Raw genomic sequence first — 25547 nt, forward strand, 5'->3', positions numbered from 1 at the left:
ATATCGTATGCACGCTGGCGGTCAGGTTGATTTGTTTTGTAATGTGCGGCATGTTTTATGCTCATATTTGATGTGTAAATACCTCTGATCTGGTTTTTGCGCGCACTTGCTGCTGCACCTGACCTGTATACGCGCGGGGGCAGCGTATACAGGTCAGGTCAGGATCAATATACACTCCAAATGGTGTAAACTTTTCTTAAGTGTTGTGTGGCAAGATACGACCTAAAGGGTGTAATTTTTGCTTAAGAGTGTAAAGTGTATGCTGCTTGGCCGTCTTAACTGCCGTATTTCGCCAGATAATGCTGCCGCCATGAAAACAGATCAGGCAACACTGATGCTGCTGACATCGTTCCATCGCTCTCACGGTTCGTCTTCTGTGCTTCTTACTTGTTAGCGAAGTTCATTTTAGGAATTTCTGTGTAATGGTACTGTTTTCCTGTTCTGCTATTCCACTTCAACATTTTCCACGTGAGTGCTCTTACTTTTGTATTTTACCTTGATTTCAGCATTTCAACGTCGTCCTTGTAGAAACCGTTATCAATGTTCTCCGACTGACGTACGCATTGACTGCAAACATTTTATCGCGGTCGAAGCTGCCGGTTATTCCTCTTGAGAACTTCCATTTATAGAACTCCGTCGCGAAAAGGTTATACGGCATTACGATCGCAAATTTCTTGACAGCAACGCTTTATATCTGCCTTTTCTCGGCTGTTCAAATACCTGTCCTACTTTTATTGTATTGTTATGTATATATATAATGGGTATTTGTGCACTCTGTGCCCAAATTTACCAGTTCGGACTAATTCGTTGTCTAGAAATTAACAGACGCAGAGCATGAATTGATTGTTTCTCCAGTTTTGAAAGCCGTTTTGTCAAGGCATTTCGTAGCTTCATTGCCTCCACACCTGTTGCTGCCTCACGGCTTTCCCTTAACAGCTGCTTCGCCTAAGTGTATCGTTGGTGTGTGCACTGCGCCTAGTTGCATGAGTTGTCGATCTCGGAACTGGTTTTGATTGAAGGCGCCTTCTACAACGGATGGTGGTGTGTTCTTGTTGATAGTTGCCATAGAACGAGTGCGTTGTGCTGTCACTGACAGCTGTCAAACGAACGAAATCGCTATCCGATAGGAAAGAGAATAGATGTTGAAACAGAAATGCTAGGCTATCATTGTTGATTGAAGTAGTTCCGAGATTGCTCTTGTCACCATACTGCTTTGGTCAATACCAATAAGTGCTGACCAAGCTGTGTTCTGCCTTTTGCGGTACTACCCGGCGCTTCAGCCGTTTTGATTTTTCTGCCATTGCAAGTCGATGCGTGTAACTGCAGCAGTTCCTGGACTGGACTTGTGCATGAAGTCTTCGGTAAAGTAGTGAGACGTTTCATGAACATCCCGAGGAACAGACATGCTACACGAGGCTGTGTGGTGGATCATCTCTTGCAGATTTTTTCATGTAACAATTTGCTGTTTTGCACTTGGCGAAATGCACTGTTTCTGAATGAGCCCTTCTGTGCATGGATGCCTTTGACAAACAGACATTATGTTCCTAAAGATAACATACATAGTGTACTGTGGCATTTCTGTTGTCATATTATTTACTTCAAATAATTTCGTGGGCGAGAAGGCAAACAGTAAGTTCCAGCTTATTATTACACCTTAAAATTAAGTATATAACCTGCACTGGACCTCAAAACAAGTCGGAAACAAGGTACTAGTTTAAGCATTGATATTTAAGAATTAATAAGATGACAATTATATTTCTGACAAATCTGTGTTTTGATGACACTCACTGGTCTGGTAAATTTTGCTAATTATGTGGATGCGTCTGTAATAAGTGGCATGGAGATAATTGCTTTGGTTGCAATATAGTTATGTTTATAGATCCCATCTTGTCTTTATTGTAAAATTTCTGCTGCTTGCATGTCTTTGACCTTTGAGATGAAGTAAGACGATGAAAGTCGTATTGGTATTCCAATCAGAGGAGTCATGAACACAGCTGGGCTCTTAAAATGTCCTGTTTCTAGAGCTCAATTACAACAACAAAATCGAATTTTGTTGTTGTTGTTGTTGTTGTTGGTGGTGGTGGTGGTGGTGTTTGTACAAATGAAACTTTGCATCAAAACTGCTGGTTGCAATTTTTTTCCAATTTTGCACAAAGACAATGTTATGTTACATGTGTGAAACAAAAGCTATACAGATACAGAAGAGAATTATGTGAAATAATTTTTATTTCTCTTTCATTCATTTTGTCACAGTACAGCTAATACTAAGGCACACTTTTTATTTGTTTACAAAACTGCCATTAGCAGCTGGCTGTCCATTGCAGGTCCAGTAGTCTAAGAGGTACTAACACAGGTGCCCATAAAATTTTATAGACATACACGCAGACGGTATGGAGCCATTGTTTTGACAAGAAGACTTGCCCTTGTTGGTGCAGCAACTGATGGAAGGCAAGTGACTTTGTCAAAATGTTCGCTCCAATGACATCCGTTGTCCGACTAATGTTGATCACTTCGTCTTCATCTTCTGCTTTGTGTTGTTTGGATCACTACATAGAACATTAAATTTGCAAACCAAAACTGAAACTTGTGTCCTGGAGAAATATTTTTGCTCAACAAAGCTTCACAAATACGCATAGTCAAGAGATATTGCTTTAACATGTCCGCGTTCCAGTCTATGCGACAACAAAAAGCAGTAGTTGGAAGTCACGCATACCCTAGTATTTGATAGCTGAAAGCATGTGCTATCAAAATAATGCAAAATATAAAAATTTTACATTGTATTGAACCATCTCATCCCGCTTTAAATATTTTAACTGTATTGAAAAGTTCGGAAATAAGTTTTTGCACCTGTGATATCTTAAAACTGTGTTATTATTGTAAGCGTGTTGTTTGTAATTTTTTTTTTCGTAAGTCAAGTTCGAAATTCTATAAACCCTAGAAAAAATCCTGGCAACCGTCAGGATGGCTTAAATATTTGACTATAATTGTTTCTGCAAACTATTTTCTGTAGCCAAAAAGTGGATGTTTCAGGATGTCATTGGTTTGTTCTAATTCTGTGATTACTATCACTGCCATTTGTGAGCACAACCAGAGGAAACTTGCACAGCACTCTTTGTTTTCTTTACAAGCAATGTCATCATACTTAGACTTATTGCTAAAGAGCGTCAACAAATATTGCTCTGCGTCATGGCATAGCGATAATGTTGATTATTCCAGCTCTGGCATATCGAAACCCATTTTACCATCAAATTAATATATGTGTTTCTCAATTCATACTCGTTAAGTATCATCCTCGTATGTGCAAGAAGTGTGTGTTAGCGTTCAACAATATGTGTCAGTATTCCTTAATGGGCTGTCAAGGATGTCAAGGATGTCATAGTGGAGGCATATTTGCAGCTTCCAAAATGCCACCAGAGATAAGCAATAGCCAAGTGCGTTGGATTAATGCAGCCCCTTTCACACCATCTTATAAGTGAATGGAAGGGCTTGTGGCTTCTGTTCCCAAAGCGTCTATCTCATAATTTGCCACTCAATTGAAAATTGCTGCAGTGATCACCTTGTGACTGCGATTGTCATGAGCGATGGACTCCTGAATGCCAACCAGTGAGGAAATGCTCATAAGAGAAGCTTTGTATTACAATCCCTATTTCCCTGAGTGGTTGAAAACATTTGTATGCACAAAAAGATATCATTGATTAGAAATTCTGAACTGGGCATCAGTGCACTATGAACACAGGGATCAAATTCTAATGTTGACACAATGTCTGGTAGCTCGTAATTGATATTAAGTGATAGCACACCTGCAATTGGTCTTGTCTCCCTTCTTTTATCTGAACTTTTAGTTTTGATTGCATTATTAGACTGTAACAAAAATGGAAATGAGTATAATTGACCTAAGGATATGCAAAGTGAGGTATTAAATGTGCTCCTGACGAACCATATCATATGTGCTGGCAATTTTTAGCATTTCCATAAAATTTGTTTTGCTGAGAACTTGGCAGTGTCAAACTTGTGCTTGTGTCATTTGCCAGCCCCTTTTAGGTAATTGACATGTTTGAGCAACAGATCTATGGCCACCAGTCTTAAGTATTTGGTTTTGCTGGATATGTCAAAGTGCTGTTAATCCACTATAAGCGCTAGTAGATGGAGCTGAATTGTTCTAGAAAGCTGAGCACTTGTACAAGCATGACAGATTCATTGCTATGTGGTGTCAAGGAGAACTTGTGCATTATTCCAGGAGAATTTTAAACTTCAGTATCTAGAGGAAGTATATAAATTCAAGAAGCAAAAAGCTTATTAAGGTGGCTTCAGCACTTAAACCTATGGAATGAAGCATGTCCTCACTAAGCAGAGCCAATGTTCCCGCACAAAATTGACAATTTTTAAAGTCAAGTACATTGAGGTCTTCTTTTCTTTCTTTCTTTTTTTTCTGAATTGTATTTTAGCCCTGTCATTTTTTTTTTTACTGTGTTATAAGCTTTTATTTATTTATTTATTTCAGGAGTACTGCCGACCTCTCATTGGGGCCTTAGGCAGGAGTGGGTTATAACACAACATATTTGGAAACAAAGAGAAACAAATCTAGAAGCGCAACAGAAAAAGTTGCCAAAGCAAGTCCAATGCAGGTACTAGGAGAATGTGATGCATGCACAGGTACAAGAAGCAAACGCTAGAAACTCGAATACTAGAAATTATACAATTCAAGGGCAGAATGACGGCAACAGACATCTCTTGACAAACATCTCTGCAACGAGTGAACATACCATAATCAGAACAAGATAAATTTGTAAACATTACGCCTTGCGAACACCAAAAGATGCACATGACGCCAAGCAAATATTTTGCTGTGAAATTATTTCATAAAAATCTTGGTTCCCCCTGTTCACTTCAAACTGAAGACATTCATAAACCTACGTTTTTGTTGGAGTTCTGACACTCTAAAAGCTGAAATATCAGTTATATTCACTCATTTACTTTCTCCTTTTGAGCAGCAGATAGCACCAGTGCTGTTCAGAAAATTGATATTGGCAGTGTTATGTACATGTACAATACTGTCCAAAGCATTTATATTGGTTTGCCACTTCCTCTTTCTTCATCTTCCCAGGGCTAACATGGAAGTGAGAGCCACTAGGCCATGGAGTCTTCCTTTATAGATGGGTCTGCTGAGGCAGACACTGCCAGAGCACAGGCTGGTTCCTGCCCTGAAAACAACACCACCAAAGGTGCTGGTGAGCCACTGCCTCCTAAGGGTGATGTTCAATCAGCAAAGGAATTGCCCCAGTCTCATGGTGTTGGTTGCAAAGCTGCCACACAACCTGCAGCCACCACTAGCGATGGATCATGTCTAGTCAGCGTAAATGAGCAGGCCAGTGCCTCAGGATGCAAGCAGACCAGCAGCAGTTCCCCACAATCGCAGAATTGCCCATTGGTAGATACAAGCCAGGAGGACTCCGTTCCAGCAACCACATCACCATTAGTCACACTGACAGAAGTTTCTGCTCTGAACAAGAATGAGGTCCAAGCATCAAATTCAGTGCAGTCTTACAGCAAGACAAACAACCCTACGAGGGAGAATTCGGCTTCCATGTACAAGGTTCTTTCTGCACAAAGTGCTGATGTGGGTGGCCCTGCCATTTTGCAGATCTCAAGCTGTCATAGCTCTCCTGAAGTGCGCTTGTTTATGGACCCTGGTGTCAGCTCCGAATCGGACAGTTCTTCGAGGCACTGTGAAAGACAAGACAAGAAAGGCGAGTCGCACAACTTGTGCCGATACTCGTCAGACTCGCACCTGCCACGCTGTGTTCGAACGCCAACAGAGCTTTCATCCTGTAGTCAAGAAAGTGATGACAGCGATGCTTTGCTCTCAGAACTTGAGTCTGAGCTTGAGGGAGTGGAGGGCTCTGACACGTCCAAAAATGCATGGGGGCTCCAGAATGGCTCCCAAGCAGGAACACCCAGGTACGGTATTGGTATCTATCACTTGGCCATTCCTTTCAACTCTTGGTACAAAATTACTTTGTTAAATGTCATATCATCTGAATTAAAGTGTACAAACAAAGGTGAGCTGAGTCTCTAAGTTCACTTTTGTTTGCTAATGCTGGCTTTCTCCGCCTGCATCCCACTTACAGTGTGTGTTGTGCTTTCGGTTCGTGTTTTTATTCTTTGTCAAAAACTTGATTTTTTTTTTTAAAGAGCCATAGATTTTCCTGACTAAATAATAGAATGTGCTGAGAAATCGGGAGTGTGCATGCTGCAGTAGTATGATGGCTAGAGCATTGCTACTGCTTCCTTTTTGATACAAGCATGCATCAAGTCGTGGCCTTAGTGGATCCAGAATGCTGATTGATTCTTGGTTTGTATTTCCCACTGTTTTCAATTGCTTGTGTGTTTCTTCTTTTTTTTTTGCCCGAACCTTTATGTGCACATAGTCTTATGGCACCCACTAAATTGCTTATCAATTCATGCTCAAGTGCTCATTGGTTTGCGTGTGTGTGTGCATGCATGTGTGTGTGTGCATGTGTGTGTGTGCATGTGTGCGTGTGCACACGCGTGAATGATTGCATTCTTATTGACCCATTTCTTCATGCCATTTCTGTATATTCATTAGACAGTCAAATGCAAGGTTCATATACTACTTTAAATTCTTGAAAGCCCTTGAATTTAGAAAAATATATTTTAAATTGCCATCGTAGCGGTAGACATAGCCAGATAAAGCGCCCAAGCACCACCATTTTTGTTGTGCTAGTTGGTTCACATTGTAGCCATCATGGCACTGTTTTTGAGCCCTGGCCCCTAGGAATGCCTGGAGGCGAATAAGTTTCAGCCATTTGGCTTTAACATGACAAGTATCTTTGGATGAAGCTGGACGCTACTAACCCTCATCGCAAAGTGTGTTGTGAGAGAAGGCTGTTGACATCATTACAATCGTAATGTCGACTTCCAAAAGCCACTTGAAGAGATGGAAGCGTGTTTCCAGCTCAGTGCCTGCTTAGCTGTACAAAATTGTACCTAAGAAGAGAGAGATTTGAATATTTCTTAGTTTATATGTAGGAATAAAGTTTGCTTCAGCCTACTTGAATTTTGCCCTTCAACAACCTTGAAATTCTTTCATTGTTCTTGAACTTAGAATCAAATGTTGTGCATGAACTCTGCAAATATTGTGGAAAATCCGACAACAAAAGTTGCCTACATTTCTAACATCATCAAATAAATTACAGTAAATCCAGAAGGCTGATGAGGTCCAATAAGTTATTGACATTTAATCCCCTCTGCAAACATTTACAAAGTGCCGAAGCTCTGAAGAAACTTGTGTTTTTTTTTTTTTTTTTTTTTTTTTTTTTTTTTTTTTTTTTTAGCCATGACACACATCCTGGAATTGGAAGTGTTTGGTCAGCGTATCAGGTTTTGACTCAAGCTCCCTTGAGCCAAGCTGCGTTATGAGGTTATCTTTAAATTTTATTTTTCAGTGGGAGCTGGTTAAGGAGCTCATTAATGCTTTGCCACGTCCAACCTCCATTCATACAATCTTTAATGTGTGTAGGGGTGATTTTTAGAGAACCTGCACAGGCAGGAAAGTAGAGGCAACAAGTTGAAACTTGCAGGCAGTGATTAAAGCATATCTGGACAATGGTGAGTCCCTTCGATAGTGTCTACTTAAATATGCCACCCCATGGTTAACAAAGTTGCCAGGAACCTTGTAGCATGGGGCTTCACCTTTGGTGGGCATATGGGCATAACTTTTGGTGATGCCCCACCTCAGGTGCCACTGCAGGTTATGTTCATGTTACTGAAGGCAGGCGTGTTAGCATGCACGAAAGTAAAAATTAAAAGGACATGTTTTGTCCCTTTTGTTCGTACTTGTGTGTCTATGTACCTGCCTTCAGTATTCCGAAGCCTCACCAACTTGCTCAACTTTCAGTCGTTTCATGTTATGTTCTTAAGCATAGAGGCAATATATTTGAAAAGAATGCTCAAATACAGGAGAGTAGAGATATCAAGCTTAAACTTATTGTTTAGCAAGGAGGCGCAGTGTAGAAAGATTATCTGGCAATATGCTAAAGCTCATAATTAACAAAATTGCATGGAACTCTGGATTGCATTTGGAAAACATTATAGGCCTTTAGAGGTTTAGAGGTTCCTGCTAAGAGTTTACATAGATCTGTTAAATTTTTGCCGTGGCATACGAATCCACACTTTCTGACCATATGTAGATGGCTCTTCTAAAGTTCTTAGGCAATTGTGCTCTGGGCCAGAACTGACTTCAAGCTCTACATTACGCATTGCACCACACTCCTATTGCTCAAAAGCAATATAGGATGACAGTTCCTAACCACTTTCAATATTTTGTAGTGATAGATTCTGCAAGATACTTTTTATACACCTTTAGACTTGAGCTTAATGTGTCATTAGTATGTACACTGCTTTTAGCTAAAAAACTGAAATTTATGTTCTGATCAGTGATAACCAAAAGCACCAATTTTTAGATATTTCTGGCCTGAAATGTTTACCCATAATGAGTATAATACACTGCTACCATTAAGACCATTTTGGATGTCCACGAAGAAGAGCCATGAACTCCTATACTTAATTTATTCCATACATTGCAGTGGTAAGGTGCATTACCACTAGTTATTATGGTTAATTATGATTATAAAATGCATGGTTCACCATTGAACCCCTTGCTAGCAGTGGTACATTGAGAAGCCCCTGTCAGTACAAAACCTCACTGTACGTAGTGTGATGCCACCAGTAAACTTGGATACTTGTGCAAAAAAAGAGATCTGTGAGACACTACTTTTCTTGAACCTTAGTGAAAAACGGACCTGAGAAATTTGTGAAAGGGTCTGTATATTATTTAACTACCCCCATTTTGTAGAGAAATAGCTAGACTGTCATAGGAAGTGCCCATACCCGCAACAGTTCAAAAAATGTGTGAAGAAATGCCAGACAGAATTTTTGGACGGGCAAGTTTTCTGAATGCTGACAACTGAGAGAATGGCAACAGCATGCTACAAAAATTGAAAATTGAAATGATGGGAGCTTCAACAGCCAGAAGGGTGTTTTTAACTATCCAATGAAAGTTTTGAAGAATGTCCTTATCTTGTGGCCAGCTTTTGCAAAAGGTTACATGTAGTATGCCAGCTTTTTCATTCTTTTCTGTCACACATCGTGCTTCACATGCTGTTCAGGCATTGCAGATATCATTTCATTGTCCTACACAAATGCAAACCCCAAGGAACACAAATTATTCCTTAGGGTGTAGTCTCTGTTGAGCTGGCTTCACAGTGTAACTATTCTTACTGTCACCTCTTCTCCAGTAACACTTATATTGTTTTTAAATTATAGTGATCACGAAGGTAGAAGAGGCATAGCATGCACTACACAACATTTATGAGGCTCCTGTCATTTAATTATATAAACCTTTGTAAAAGAAGGATGGCTGAAAGGCGTGTATAGGGGGCGCAGAGAAAAGAGGAATGGGGGGAAAATTTCAAACAATGGTCAATCCCTCATAAATCAAAGTCCTTCAGGGACAGCAGCGTGGCATCCAGTTATCATAGATCTTTATGTGCACCATGAGGTATTTGTGCTGGATGTAATTGTAGCTGGTGCACTCCCACAACATTTGTTTAGCTGTTGGTCGAGCAGGTGACCTGGATTGCAGGAGCTCAATGACCGTCGTGCTCCTACGAATACTCACTTTTGCTACTGACTTCTAAATATATTTTGATGAAACTTTCTGAGTTTATGTGCTGGTATAACATATGCATTCACTTTCCTTGCAGAGCAAATGAACCCTTGACTCCCACCCAGGACTCATTATTACGTTTCGAAAATTTCTGTCATAATATTTGTTTAAATTATAGGCCTACTGCACTTTCTAATTGTGTACCTTTTTGACAAAAAATTGTTTAATTGTAATTAAATTGTAAATTGTTTAATCGGGAATTAACAGTGTACGCAGGCGGGGCTTTCGCTGAAAGCAAAATTATTAACCAAGGAGTGCCTCAGGGCTCGATTTTAGGTCCACTATTATTTACCATTTATATAAATGATTTACCTGACTGCCTTAATTATACCCTACCTATATTATACGCCGACGATACGACTGTTGCCCTCTCGGATAAATCATTACTTTCGCTAACATTGAAACTAAACAGTGATCTGTCAAAAATTACTGAATGGTGTAACGCCAATTTTCTAGTTATAAACCCTACGAAAACGCAATTCATGGTATTTAAGTCATCACAGAAACATTTACCTTGCTCTCCTACCATAACTCTGAATGGGCATGACATTCCTGCCTCCACTTGTGTTTCTTTCCTCGGCATCAAATTAGATCCCCACCTTAAGTTTACTAACCACATTGCACACATCAAACAAAAAACAGCATTTGGCATTAGAGCACTACTCAAATCACGTGCATTTTTTTCCAAAGAAGCATTATTATCGTTATACTTCGCTTTCATTCATAGCCATATCATTTATGGTATCGCTTCTTGGGGTAATACTTATCATTGTCATCTTTCCTCTATTCAGCACATTCAAAATCAGGCTATCCGCATTATAACGCGAAGCCATTTTTTCTCTAACGCCTCTTCACAACTGCGTACAAACCGCATTCTTCAAGTTACTGATTTGTTTAACTATCATTTAGCGATATTATTTTTCAAATTACTAAATCAACAAGTTTCTTACAACTTTGTTAGTTCTGATCTCCTTTTTAATCCCAATAACACAAGGTTTGCAGCACAAGGAAATTTCTTGTTGCCTTTATGTCATACTAATTACGGAAAGATGGCTTCCTCTTTTTGCGCGCTTAAACTTTGGAACAGTCTTCCATATTCCATTAAGTTGTCAACTACCTTGTACTCTTTCAAATATGAGCTCAAGAATTATTTGCTGTCTGATTAATTTCCTACAATGTTATTTTGCTAATTAGAAGCTGTGGAATTACCATTGATTGTGCATCTTTCCTTTTGTTTTTTATGTGTGTTGTCACTGAGTTTCTTGGTTATATTTTGCTTATTTCATGATTTGTTTCTCTGCTCTGTATTACGCTTTATTCTTTTTGTATAACTTCTAAACCAAGGGTCCCGGTGCAGTCTCTGACTTTGGGACCCTTGTCTGTATACCATATTTTGTAACAAATTATTATGAACGAATAATAATAAACTGAAACTGAAACTGCAGTAGGATAAGTAGAGCCAGAGATATCATCACTCCGAAATGGTGACCCCCACCAGAAATGCTGCTTTAAAAAAACGAGGAAAAACATTTCACGGCATGCTTATGGTGATTATGGCAAAGGCTAAATCAATCAAGGATGGTACAGGGATTAAATCAAGCAAAACTAAAATGCTCTACACCAGACTGGAGCAAATGAATGCGAAAATACATTTGGGCCAATTTTCAGCTCCCAAGTGCAGAGTCTGACCCCTTCGTATAAGCAGTAATGGGCCTCCATTTTTCATTGATCAAGTGGCTAGACTCTTGAACAACTTCCCCCAATTTTATTTTTTTCACACTGTCATGAGGAACATTATAAGATACATCGATTTTTGAAAATGAAATAAACACCAGAAAACAGTTCATGAAATCTCGATAAAGCCTGCACAATCAGTAACCTGTGTTGTACACAGAAATCTAATATTGCGCACATTACAAGAAATAGTGGCTGAGGGCAGTTATAGTTACTTTGTTTGAGAATTTAATTGATTTTGGTTATAAATTTCAGCCTGAGGAAAGTCATTGAGCAATACTAAAATAGTTCATTACTTTTCCTTTGCTTTCTGCATTGTTACAATTAGGCAGTCATGCATGATACAGAATGAGATTGTCCTACATTTATTTTCACGTGCTGTTTGCTGTCATTATGACATTACTTTCAGTAACGAGGAAATTCAGCTAGTTGGCGTACCTGCTTGTGGTTACAATATTAGCTGTATGTGTTGGACTTAGCTAACACCAGCTACTTTGTTTTGTGCTACCTCCCTTAACGTATCAAATTTATGCTCAGAAGTGTGGAGGGAGGCAAAATATACCAGTCAGTAATGTAATGAGGATCAAGCTTTATTTACTAGGGATGTATCATTGGTCCAAATGGTAGAGGGATATGGGGCTTGTAATGTAATGCAATAAATCACTGGCCTAATTGAGAAATTTACAGGCAGCATTTGACTTGGTGTACAGTTTGTATAAAAATAAACATTTTTATAGATATTCTCAAAGAAGGGGCAACAGAAAATACCACAGGCACTAGCACTGCTTGTGTGATATGCTCAGGGAAGTTATTAGTGTCACAACAAATTTTTAATGAATTAATGCTTATTCAGAATTCTTTATGTTTAAATTGGCTAGTGAATAACAAAGTATGCTAGTTTCAAATGAAATGAAAGCTTTCAGCAGTACTTTAATTAATGTCATTATTAAACTTGATCGCTTTCTCCTAAATTCAGTCATTTGGGCATGGAATATATGTATTCACATGAGTACACGTATTGCTAGTTGAGCTTCTGGCTCTTTCATCATGCACATTTCAACACTACATTGGCTACTTTTAGACGCCAGTTATCTGTAGCCACATTAAATGTTTGACTACTTTTTCACTTTGTTTGCTTTAGCTTCAAGCACAGAAGCACAGACTAGCATAGGGTCCCAACTGAGCTAGTATACAGCTCAAAAGGCCGCACTCAACAGCACTTCTAGATGGCAGCACTTTGTATTTTTTCTGTACAATTCTGACTGCATAAACACACGCTACTATTTCTTCACGCCCACTCCTTGGCCACAGCAGCCCTGCAGCTCTTGTCTGCTGCAACTGCACCGGCCCTTGTTCCATGCAGTGTCCATTTGCCTGGCTTCATTCACGTGTGAGCTAGAATATTCTCAGTCTATGAACAGCTGCATAACAATAGAATATACGATGATCTGCATCGTCATTCTAAATTTTACAGAAAGTTCTTGCATTCGCTGCTGCTTTATTATTGCTCAAATTTTGCAGCAAGGTCACATGTTTTCAGTCCACATTTTTGAGTATAAGAACTGATATGTTTGCGTGCCCTGCCCGATTTTGTGATAAAAAGAAAGGAAGAAAAAATTAAGACTGTATTATGCACATCTCGAAATCAGGGAAGAAAGATAGTACAGGCAGTGTAGACTTATTTTGGCACTAGTCAGTAACTGTATGTATAGACTAACTAGACAAAGATTCCAACTGTTTTACTGTATAGTGCTGATAAGAAATGCAATCTTGTTATGAAACTTAATGAAATCAATGCAATGGTAAGTGCACAATTTTCTTTTACAGTTCTTAGAATGAAAGCATGCCACTTTACTGGCGTACCATGATGCAGGGCTTTGTAATACACATCTATGTAAAATGACAACACCCAAGCCACATTTGCACCCAAGTTGGGCAGGCAAACTGAGATTACGGCACTGCTAGAAGAGTATGCCCAAGTTGCATCCAAGCTAGAAGCTTGTGTTTTTTCTCTTAGACAGTGCAAGAGAAGAAATGTGTATATGTTGCATCAGTGACCCATTCTTCTATTATTGCTCACAGTTAAAGTTCATGGTACACGTCAGGCAAAAATTTTGCAAGGTGTGTGCTTCAGAGCATAAGTGCTGACTGGATCAGACACTGGCTTCATGCAGCAACCCATGTTTGGTTCTGTAGCAGTTGACATGCAAACATGTTTCCTTACTACTTTGTTCCTTTGTCTTTGTTCCTAATATTTAAGCTTAAAAAAAAGACATTCTCGATTACCCGGACCACCTAGTCACATTAGCCCACTTCGATGTTGCTAGTGGCCAGGTGTGCGCAACTTAGTGGGTGCCTTCCTCTGCCCCATATATCCTCTTAACCCATCAGCGACCTTCTATCCTCCTTTTCTGAATAAATGAATTCATTCATTCATTCATTCATTCATTCATTCATTCTTATTGCTGCACAAGTGCTTTGTGGCAGCATTGATTTGTGGCACCACTGACCTTTTAGTAGGCCAAAACGGCCAAAATAAATGACTGCAGATGGGGGAGGTTGCTTGCTCTGTGTCAGCTCCAAGCTTCATTATTTGCCTTTCTTCATGATGGCATGTCGTAAATGTTCTTGTTCACAGCATCTTGTGTATCCACGTGCCCACATGTGTTCTTTTTAGCCTGTGCTATCATTGTGAAAAAGCAAAAAGTGCCAGCCACTCAGTGTGACATGACTGGGTGAGCTTACATGCAAGGTTTCTCCATACCATCAGTTTGGCTTGTCTCCTGCTGTGAAGGAGCTTTCGTTGGCCTCACTGTTTGCCACCTAATTTACACGCTCATTGTTTAAATGCTTGTGAAACTTGTTTGCTGATGAATGCAGCTGACTATTAGTAATTGATTACTTCTATTTGTAAGAACCAAGAGCCATTGAGAGTACTTAAATAAATACTGAACCCATTAGATATGTCTAAAATACGCCATTATAATGAATAGATACCAAGTACAGAATGGGGCCACATTAAACCAAGTAAGTCAGAGAAAGCAAGTGGTGATAGAAAACACAACAGCTTTGTGTTAGCCAGTCTCCTGTTATTTTTTTTTCAGCTTCTTTTTAATATTTTCTGGGTCCAGGCACATTGTGAGGACATTGTTACTTTTCAGAAAAGCACAAAGGCTAATAATTATAAAGCTGATGGGATGAATAGGTATTTTAATTAAAAGATTATAGCTTGTTTGCTAAAATAGCTCCAGTGTCATTCTGTGAACTGTTTATTTTTCTTCCCCTCTCCCCTTACCACCACCTTTCATGATGCCATTGTTTGCAGCTAGTTCTGGCAGCATTTAAGATAGTTATTTTATGCCTCTCAGTGCCTTCGGGGGCCAGCATGAAATATAAACACTTCCCTTACTGAACTAGCTCTGAAAACTAGTCGCCTGGCTTTCTTTTCCCCCTTCAGTTGTCTTTTATTGAAGCCAACACAGAGTTTTCAGCTTTGTGTGCTGTACCTTCTTTTTGCATACAGCTTGACTTTCTGAAAGGAATGGTTCATGGAATATATTTGCTGTAGGCCATATAGCATTCGCAGCTGCCAGTGCAAGTGCACACAGTTAAATCACCCATGCAGCAGTTTGGAGATAGAAACGTGGTATAGGCAGTCAGTCACTGGCCCTCACTTGTGTGCATGCATCCACTCACACTCACCAGTACTAACTCGCCTTCATACTTGAATTTAATTAAATAGAATTCTGGGGTATTACGTGCCAAAACCATAATGTGATTATGAGGCATGCCATAGTGAGGGACTGTGGATTAATTTTGACCACCCAGGGATCTTTAACGGGCCCCAATGCACAAGACACGGGCGTTTTTGAATTTCGCCTCCATGGAAATGCATCCGCGGCAGCCGGGATTTGATCCTGCGACCTTGTGCTTAGCAGCGTAACACCATAGCTGCTAAGCCACCGCAGCGGGTTGCCTTCATGCTCGTGTTTACTCATGTTCACTGACACCCTCTGGACTCTCTCTTATTCAGACTTGCATATACTCACTCACACATGCACTGGTACGTGTATGAGTGTGCATGAGTTAGTATGCCAACCTACGAGCATAAAATCTACTTCCTGGGTGGCGGTGCTTTAAGTTAAGCTTAGTAGGAAGCCCTGGGGGGGGGGGGGGTCCACTGGGTGAAATTCTTCATTAGGCCCTTTGTGTTCTTGAAGCCTCTGATCACTGCATTTAGTGTTGTTGCCTGTGCCTTGCATGCAGGTGCAAGCGGTGTGCCCTCAACTATGACCTTATGGAACGAGTAGAGCAGACCAACTTTGAACTTCAGCAGCAACTCAGGTATATCAGTGAGAAGACATCAGCCCGGGAAGCTGAAAATATGCGTATGCTGGCAGAAGCACGGGCTGAACTACTGTCCAAAAATGAAAAGGTATGGTACCTTGCATCTGTGTGTAGGGTGGGATGTGGCATTAGCTTGCCAGCTCTGTCATCCACCTGAACGCTAGCAGGCAGATTTTTCACATTAAGCTTTTTGTATGCTTTATAGTCACTGGTGATCACTGTTTTAATATAATAGAAGTGTTGTGAATATTTGTAACTTTAGAATAGAAAATAAAGTACTCTACTTTTCAAATTTTGAACTGAATAGTTGCCATTTGCAAGTTTATGTATTTTCTAATATTTCTGTAATGCTTCGCATCGTTGAGTGCGCTGGAGCAAAAATTAAACTTCGGACAGAACTGCGATAACTTTCGACTCGGACGAAGTGCACTTAAAGCACCAAAAGTTAAGTAGCAGAGTACAATTTGCTGCTCAGGGAGTCAGACTTTTCCACCAAAAGTGCTCAACGTTTGCTGTATCGCTGCTCCTTCACACTTCTTGGTCTTTAAAATATCCCCTCTTTGTATTGAATTGAAGTACCTAAATTGATTGACTGTATAATTGAACTGGTGTTGACTATGTAATTATTACTGCTAGCCTGTACTTGTTTATTTGCCCTGAAACTCCACTGACCACAGCCTGGAAGTCGGGGTACCAGACTCCCATGTGAACCTTTAAAGTCATCTTTAAAACTTATTGTGCGCAACCAAACAGGGACGAAGAATAGAAGAAACACAAGGACGAGCGCTTTCTAACAACTGGTTTTATTTTTGAAGAACCACCTGCTTATATACCCACAGATCTGCGCGATCCAGTCAAACAGAGCACGCCTATAGCGCATATAATACACACAGATCTGCGCGATCAAGTCAAGAGAGCACATCTACAGTACATATACCACTTGTGATAAAAAACACAAAGACGTGGACCAAAGCCACCCAGTCAACATAAGAACAGCAAGGTGCATGAAACATCCACTTACGATAAAAATGCGTTAAAGATGTGATGATAGAAGTGAATTTTCTTTATCCAACAATGAAACGATGGATGGCTGATGCATTTTTCTTTTTGTTTTTCAATCCAGTGTGCTTCCACAATTTCCCTCGCGGTTTGATTCCTATTCCTATACAAAATGTTGGTGCTACTAAGACAGGGGGAGCAATTATGTTCTTGGCAATGCATTGCCAAATGCGTGCTAGGGCGACCTTTCAGACTGGACAAGTGTTCCCTTAACCTCGTGTTTAAAGTCATTTGCTGATTTCTAGAACAAGTGTATACTGAAATTACCTCTTCCTGTCTCAATTGTTCTCATCACTGACAGAAAGAGCTTCAAGACTGCTGTAGGCCATGCCTTTTGCTAATGCCCCTACTACATGTTTGTTTGTTTGTTTGTTTGTTTGTTTGTTTGTTTGTTTGTTTGTTTGTTCTTACCCAGTCATTTATGCCTTTGGACCTTTAATGTACTACATGAAATAAAAATCTGAGATGCAGTTTGGCTGTGGGTATTGTTTTATTTGATTTGACACTAAGGACCAATATTGTTCCCAGAGAAAATTGCAGTGAAGACTGAAATGTAGAGAGAAGTTGTAGGGCTATCTAATGACAGTGGCGAGAAATTGCATAAGATGCAGGCTGCATATTATGTAAACTCTTACCACTTTTGAGGTATTGAAAACCTGCAAATGTCAATTTGGCAGCTCAGTACATGCCACAAAAGTAGTCATTTAGTGCTCCCATCAATCTTCAAAGATTACATGTGACTGCTCCAAAGTGCTCCAAAATTTGTATTTTCATTTGCCAAGAATTGACCTAAACTGCATTTGGTCAGTAGCATCACTCCAGCTGAAATGCTGCAACTAGGTAACAGTTTTCTGCAGAATCCAAAGGGCTTGCTTTTACAACAAGTGGGCCAATATAGCATTTGCACATGTTGAAAGTCTTCTGTTGTTTGCATCTTGTGTGTCTTGTCAACTATAATCAACTCTGAACCATGGTTTGGTTTGGTGTTCTTTGTGACTTGTTGGTATGCTCCTCAACCGTAGTTGTGCAGGCAGCTGGAGGCTGTGACAAAGGAGAAAGACAGCATGGTAGTAAAGTATGCAACTAGTGAAAAGGAGGTTATCCTGGCACGTAAGGCCTTGGAGGACACGGAGAAGAAGTACAGGGAAGTTGTCAAGGAACGAGACCAGCACTTCAGCCGAGTACGATCACTCAACAATGAGCGTGCTCGTCTCTGCTCCAGCCTTGACACAAAGGTTAGCATCTCTTGTGTTTTGCCTCCATTGCACTCCTTGTAAATCTATCCTCCACAATGACATAGTATTGGAGATGTTGCTACAACTGCACCAACCAAGGGCTTGGCTAAATACTTCTTGCTCAAAAATAAACTTATGTGAGCAGACCTGTCAGTAGCATTTTTTTCATGAATGTGTAGTGTAACACCATGAAATGTTAGATGTACCAACCATCCTCTCTGTAAACTTTGCTTAGTGTTGAGCTAGGAAGCAGAATTCAGTGATTGTGTAAACAGACCATCATCATCATTGACCTGTTTTTATGTCCACTGCAGGACGAAAGCCTTTCCCAGCGAACTTCATTTACCCCTGTCTCGTGCTAGCTAATTCCAAATTATGCTTTCAAATTTCTTAAAACTGCACTTCCCCTCAGACCATAAGTGCTCAGAAATGACTGGATTGTTTTATAGCCTAGACACAGAGCCTGGAAATGAGCACTAAAGACTTGATGTTGTGCAGACCTCAGTGCACTTGTTGCTTTTAGGTTATATGCCATATAAGCCCGTGTAAGGGCCACACTCCCAACTTGGCAGCCGAAAATTTGGAAAAAATATTTCCAATGCAGAGCAATCACGTGTGGTGTCCCGATGCCATGCCCACGCATCGCCAAATTTTTGCATGCTGCGTACTTCCACATGCCACTACTAGATTGGCGTGAGCTGCGTGTTGACCTCTGATGTAATGGCATATCTAGGGACCTGGGGTGTGCACAAGTCAATGCTGTGCCGGCACCATTTTGACCAAATGGTTTAGTCCCATGTAAGGACCACACCTTGTCGAAATTGGAAAAAAAAAAGTGAAGCCCTTGTACAAGTCTATATGGTATTTTTTGGGCTTTATATTCTTTGTACGTGTGGTCTGCATACTTTTGCTTACAGGTGTTAATGTGTATATGTGTGTAAGTGATTGAGTGAAGGAGAGAAATTGCATAAATGAGTGAAGCTAGAAACTGCAGTGAATTACTCTCCAATTAAATCAGAATTATTAGGAAAGTAGGATAAGAAGTGTCATGGCTCTTGTTCAGTCCCCTTTTGTAGTCATAGTAAGGTAATGTACCTTTAATACCTCTCAATTGTCATTAATTCATTAACAATTATTATTTGACATCTAATTGTGGCTGTGGCTATTATTCAGCATGGGCAGGCCTTGGCAAGTTCCTGCAGTGACAAGAGCTCATTGACCATTCAGACTGTACATGTGACAGGGGTTTAAAAAAGAGATTAGCAGGTCCATAAATAATCGTCAAAAGAAAAAAACTGCACATTTGCCTGTCGTCTGCTGTGTCCCTAGTGGAACTCCTGTGAAGGTGATTGTGGCGATTCTTGAGAGCTTGGGAAAATTCTAATCTTAACTTAAGATTAGTGATTAGCACATTCAGTAAAAACTTGCAAAGATGCGAAGACAAGTACAAGTATACCAAATTAGTTTCCCAAATACTGTAGGTTTTAACCGAGAGGTCAATGTGAAAGGGGAAAAAAGTAGCACACAGGCAAATGTGGATCCTAATTATGGATTATTAAAGTTTAATCACATGAAAGCCTCAGGTTTAGCATAGAACTTACATATATCAATGATTGAAGCAGTTAAGTGCACTTTCAATGTACTTGGCCTGTCCAATGTAACACTTGCCACAGGAGAGGGACATATTGTAAAGATCCCCTATTATGCATGCTTTTTGTGCAGTAAACCGAGTTGATGTCCACCACTTGTTCTGTGCATCTCATGTAAACTTGTGTTTCGTAGCACTGTACCTGTTTCATAATTCCTTCCTAGTACTGTGCTTGCTAAGATGGAGACTTTGGCAAGTTGGGGGCTCATGATCTTCTGGATAGAGCATACACAAGGGTGAAACAAAAAGGAAGGCTGGCACAGAGCTCTGTCTCTGTGTACTATTCTTTCCTTATGTCTCATCCTTGTGCGCACTGTACGTAGAAAGCTGTGTGCCACTTTCAAGCGGTTGACAACTCTTCTTTCACAAAGAGCATCCTGTGTACTGTCTGATGGAAAGGGGCCCTGTATGCAACCTTTTGGCACGTTGAACAACACATTGAACTATGTGTGCCAGCTGTGACTAATGATGTTATTGATGTGAGATCTCTCTTACCATTAGTTTGGGATCCAGCAAGTGAAAACAGTGAACCACACTCTGAACTGAAGGGCAAGAAACAATTTCTAGCCAGACTGCACATTTAAATGAAGCAGACTACGAACCTTATTGATAATTAGTAGCGTTCATCTATGTTGCTATGTGCCCTGTGTGCATTTAATAAATGCACTTATATTATGTGCTGTACCAATGCATTGCAACTAGTTCAGGCACAGGCACAAAGAGCCTTATAACTTTTTTTTCTTGCATTGTTGGGGGAGCCTGTAGGCTCTTCATGACTGTTGAATGTACCATGACGGATATTTTGTGGGTCATGGGTGCAGTCACTCATTGGAGATGACTGTGTCAGTGCATATGAGGAGATAGATGGATAGCACGTCTATTCATGTCACTTTGAATACAATAATAATCAGGCCTACCAAAGCCTCAAAGGGCTTGAGTGGCAGCACCTAGCAGACAGCGAACAATAACAGAAATATACAAAAAAGAAAATACAGACGTTGTAGAGAACCTGGCAAAATGACTTAAATAGCACAGAAAATCAACAACAGGAAACAAAATGTACTGAGACAAAACAGCTACACAATCAAAAGGAATTACAGCATTTTGGAATGAACTCAATAACAGCAGATGAAAACAGTTATGGGGCAGGAAGCAACATAGGGATGAATCACAAGATTTTTTTCAGACCCTATTAATATTTAATGCAGAACACACTATGTGGTAGGCTATTGAAACAAAAAGATACATAGTATTAATATGTGCGTTTTCCATAACGGGTTCAGGAGCAAGGAATGCTATAGCAATATTTTGGCCTTAAATCAAGTGGAGGAACATATGGAATAGTGAACTGACTGCACCAAAAATTTTTTAATATAACAATTTCTATTAACAGAGCATTAGACCTTAACGGAGTGAGTGTAAGAGTGGGGTTGAAGATTAATATGCAGAAAACAAAGATAATGATAAATAGGCTGGCAAGGGAACAAGAGTTCAGGATCTCCAGTCAGCCTCTAGAGTCTGTGAAGGAATACGTTTACCTAGGTCAATTACTCACAGGGGACCCTGATCACGAGAAGGAAACTTACAGAAGAATAAAAGTGGGTTGGAGTGCACACGGTACACATTATCAGGTCCTGACTGGAACCTTACCGTTATCACTAAAAAGAAAGGTGTACAATCAGTGCATTCTACTGGTGCTAAAATATGGGGCAGAAACTTGGAGACTGACAAAGAAGCTCGAGAGCAAGTTAAGGAAATGGAATGAATAATGTTAGGCGTAACCTTAAGAGACAGGAAGAGAGCGGTGTGGATCAGAGAGCAAACTGGGATAGCCAATATTCTAATTGACATTAAGAGAAAGAAATGGAGCTGGGCAAGTCATGTAATGCATAGGTTAGATAACCAGTAGGCCTTTAGGGTTACAGAATGGTTGCCAAGAGAAGGGAAACGCAGTCGAGGGTGGCAGTATACTAGGTGGGCTGATGACATTAAGAAATTCACAGGCGCAAGTTGGAATCAATTGGTGCAGGACAGGGGTAATTGTAGATCGCAGGGAGAGGCCTTCATCCTGCAGTGGACATGAAATAGGCTGATGAAGATGATGAAAGTTAAGCATTGGTTTTCTAAAGAATCAATGTCATTGCCAATAGACAGGTCGTAGGCAGTATTCTTTAGAATGGAATGCAGAAGTGAATTCACCCTTTGTTGCCAACGAATCATACAGTGACGATAAACAGTGATACCATATCTAAGCACACTATGTATGACACATTCACTGACAGGAAAAGACATAAAATATGTAATGTTATATAGCACACAAGATACGGCACAAAGTCTTTGGCATACAAAAGAAAGGTGCGAGCTCCAAGAAAGATCACAGTCAAAGGTCAGGCCAAGATGTTTAATGAAGTTGGTATTATACCGGTAGAGATTATGCTGTTCAAAATAGCTAGTAGGACACCTGTAATCCATTCAAAGTATCTGCACAAGTCTAAAACCGTGATGCCCTCATGACTGGGAGATTTGCTACGTTTAAGACTAAAAATAATAAACCTCAGATCACTTTTGGTTACATCATGGAGGAAAGCAGATTCCATTGCACTGGGAGGTATAGGACAGTCAGAAGGCAGAGTCTTAGGTGCATCAGACACAAAAGAAAACAGATTCTTAAAATTGTTTGCTACTGACACATGTACTTATCTTTATCGTGCAACCACGTTTCGCCGCCTAACAAATGCTGCCGCACAGCGCGGGACGCGCCTGCATGTATCCGAAGTTTCTGGAAAGTTATCGATGCTTCTATCCACTTTCTGTTGTCGCCGAACCTTATGTTATCTGATTTCATCGCCTGACGCGAATGGTGTAGAACTTTGGGGAATGCACGCGGGTCCCAACGATTAGTCTGGAACATTCAACGATTGATGTATAAAAGCTGACGCGCTTGACCCGTTGATGAGATTTTCGACGATCGCCGACCGTGTTCGCCGCTATCGTTGTGCTATAAGTGTAGCCTGTTTTTGTGGGCACAGGTTCACCCAATAAAAGTTAGTTTTGTCTTTCACAGTATTGCTACTGTGTTCTTCAACGTCACCACCACGTGACACTATGCTCTGTCCATATTTATGAAAATGGGAGGTAAAATAAGTATTATAAATGGCAGCACTCATTCCTTTCAGATTATTAACCAACGACCATGTTTTCTTGCTGTTAAAACGTGCATTATTAAATTCAGCCCAAAAATGGTTGCGCTTAGCCAGGCGAATCATGGCATTCACACGATTTCGTTCGTGTTTAAGTTTCACTCCTAGTGCAGTGCAGTTTGGGGCATGTCTTGATCAAGCCAAAAGCAGATCTTCCTTTTTAATGGCCTCTAGTAATACGGGTGACATCCTCTTATTGTCTAAATTTCGTTGATTAACTAATACCATATGTGAAGACTCAGTTTTGTGTGGACAAAAAACATTGACGAAGCTATCATATAAGTCATCAGGAGACACATTCTCAACTAAAGAATTCCAATCATGCTTTGCTATTCGCTCATCGAGATGCTTATGATCCAGTACTGTTATCTTTTGTTGGCTGTGCATAGATGCCAAGTGGCTAGATCCATCCATTATCGAGCAGCAAACGAAACATTGATCTGCAAGCTTAACCTCAGCCACAGCAAGGCCGCATAGGCAGGTTTTGTGAACGCACGTTTATGTGATCAATGCATGAAGTGACCAGTTGCCCAAATAAGAATTACTCACGTGTTGGGCTGTGGGTTTTGGTTTCTAATCCCCATTTTGATAAAGTATCCAGATAATCTGCGACCATGGGCACTGTGGGATGTATAATATCATATTCATGTCACCGATTATGCATACATGTTCTTCGTGGGAGAATGATGATATTTCGGAGTCAAGCTCAGATAAAAAGATTTGTTTGTTATAACATGGAGGGTGGTAAATTGTGAGAAGAACTAACAACAACCAAGGTGAGCTCAAGTGTAGCGCTACTAATTCAGCTTGAGAACCCACCCCCACCCCAAAGTGTCATTACCAGAGTTCTGTTATCCACATCATTCGAGGTTTCTTTTGAGTTGCCTCTACCTTTTCACATAAAATTTTATTCTGGCTAAAAGCTTACTGCATAATTGTTGGCGCAGACATGCACTGCCTTTAATTCATACTTCCGCTTTATTTCTGCAAATCCTGACAATAGGACAAGCACATTAGAAGTATCAGCGGCAGCTACCTCATCCATATTCTTTCACTTCAGCATTTTTTTTTTAATTTCCACTGTGAGCACCATGCACAGGCAATATATTTAAATATATACACATTACAACGTTTGTTATGTTTTTAAGGAGGAGGAGGTGGTAGCCAGCTAACAGTTATTTCTAATGGTATGGGTAGCCTATGCCTAGAGAATGAATATGTTGCTGTATGCTCACCTCGCTTCAAATTGCTTTGTGTGCTTTTTTGACCTTTAAAAAACCTGCAGATTTCAGTGACCCCTTCATCATAGTCATTTATCAACTGAGTGTGAAATGCATGTGAATGATATGTGCCTTAGTATTGTTGATGTTTCCAGTAGGCAGTGGTAATGACTCATGAAAATAAAATCTCTTCTAATAATTTACAACATTTAGTAGGGGTGGAAACATCACCACTTGCATGCAGAGGTCATATATGTATACAGTCTACGCTCATTAGAATGGACCTGCATACAACAGACTTTTGGATATAACGGTCCATATTTTAATCTTAGTTTGGTCTGCCTATTTTATTAATGCAGTGAAGTTCGCCTTTAACAAACCGAGCTGCAATGGACTATCTGCTACAGAGGACGAAATTGGCAGCAATATTTGTCAAAATCTGGCATATGAAACTTTGACGTGTCGGCACGGGCTGGTAACTGACTTGCGAGGGTCAGCCAACGATCGCGGCCCAATATTGCGCGTGCAAGGGAGGAAGGAAAGCGGGGCAGAAGTGTGCCGGCTTTCGCGCGCAAGGCACGGGATGAGGGAGGAGGTGAGGGACAGGGGGTTCTACTCTGGTGGCTGCTGTTAACAGCACAGCCACAGGGGCGCTGTATCTTGAAAGTGATCTGCGATGTGAACAAAGTGCGCGCCTGGACGGGCGCCGTATCTTAAACGTGATCTGCGATGGGAACAAAGTATGCGCCTGCGCGGGCGCCATATCTAAAAGCAACCTGCGATGTAGACAAAGTGCGCCCAGTGCCGGTAGTTTCGTATGTGCTGTGCTTTCGACATTTAGTTCACATTGAAGCGAGCGATAGCACGAAGGTCAATTCACTCGCTGTTGTATCTGCGCTTCCTCACTCCAATGTTTTGACAGCGACTTTCTGCGGTCATCGAGCGAGATGTATTCATGTTAACCTATCCACGCGTGACACAGTGCTTGTTAATTTAGTTAGTAAGGGAATGTTTACAACATTATACGGCCGATCAAACTACTATCCATACTTCGCATAGTTGTCTACTAATTTGCTATCACAATCTATGCTTCACCTTTTGGGTGAAACTGCAACTTCTTTTTTGCTTGTTTGTTTTTACTTTAGACATTTGTCACTCACTCCTTGCAGTAACATTGTTACGCATCGTGACTAAAGTTTCGGAAGTGAAGTGTTTTGGATATTACGGACTTCAGATAAAATGGACAATTTTTGTTGGATTATCAGGGTCCGTTGTAATGAGAGTCGACTGTATAATTCACTCAGTAACTGAAATGAGGCCAAGCCAGAGTCCCTCGAAATCAGACTCAATAGCAGT

General features: G+C 40.4%; 1 protein-coding gene across 5 annotated transcripts in view; it reads left to right on the forward strand.

Annotated features, from left to right (window-relative positions):
* Nucleotides 1–287: 287 nt before the first annotated feature.
* The window catches only part of LOC142565928 (coiled-coil domain-containing protein 186-like), a 150576-nt gene continuing 125316 nt past the window's right edge, over nucleotides 288–25547 (forward strand). For 2 of the 5 annotated variants that reach the window (XM_075676545.1, XM_075676550.1), the window contains exons 1-4: nucleotides 330–468; nucleotides 5105–5958; nucleotides 15749–15917; nucleotides 17911–18123. In XM_075676545.1, coding sequence (XP_075532660.1) covers nucleotides 5135–5958; nucleotides 15749–15917; nucleotides 17911–18123 — 1206 coding nt within the window. In that variant the 5' untranslated portion in view covers nucleotides 330–468; nucleotides 5105–5134. Of the gene's footprint in view, nucleotides 469–2373; nucleotides 2449–4603; nucleotides 4626–5104; nucleotides 5959–15748; nucleotides 15918–17910; nucleotides 18124–25547 lie in introns of those variants that run through there. The other 3 variants (XM_075676546.1, XM_075676547.1, XM_075676548.1) reach the window with 3 other exon arrangements.

Source organism: Dermacentor variabilis, unplaced genomic scaffold (assembly GCF_050947875.1).
Source record: "Dermacentor variabilis isolate Ectoservices unplaced genomic scaffold, ASM5094787v1 scaffold_12, whole genome shotgun sequence".
NCBI classification, from domain to species: domain Eukaryota; kingdom Metazoa; phylum Arthropoda; class Arachnida; order Ixodida; family Ixodidae; genus Dermacentor; species Dermacentor variabilis.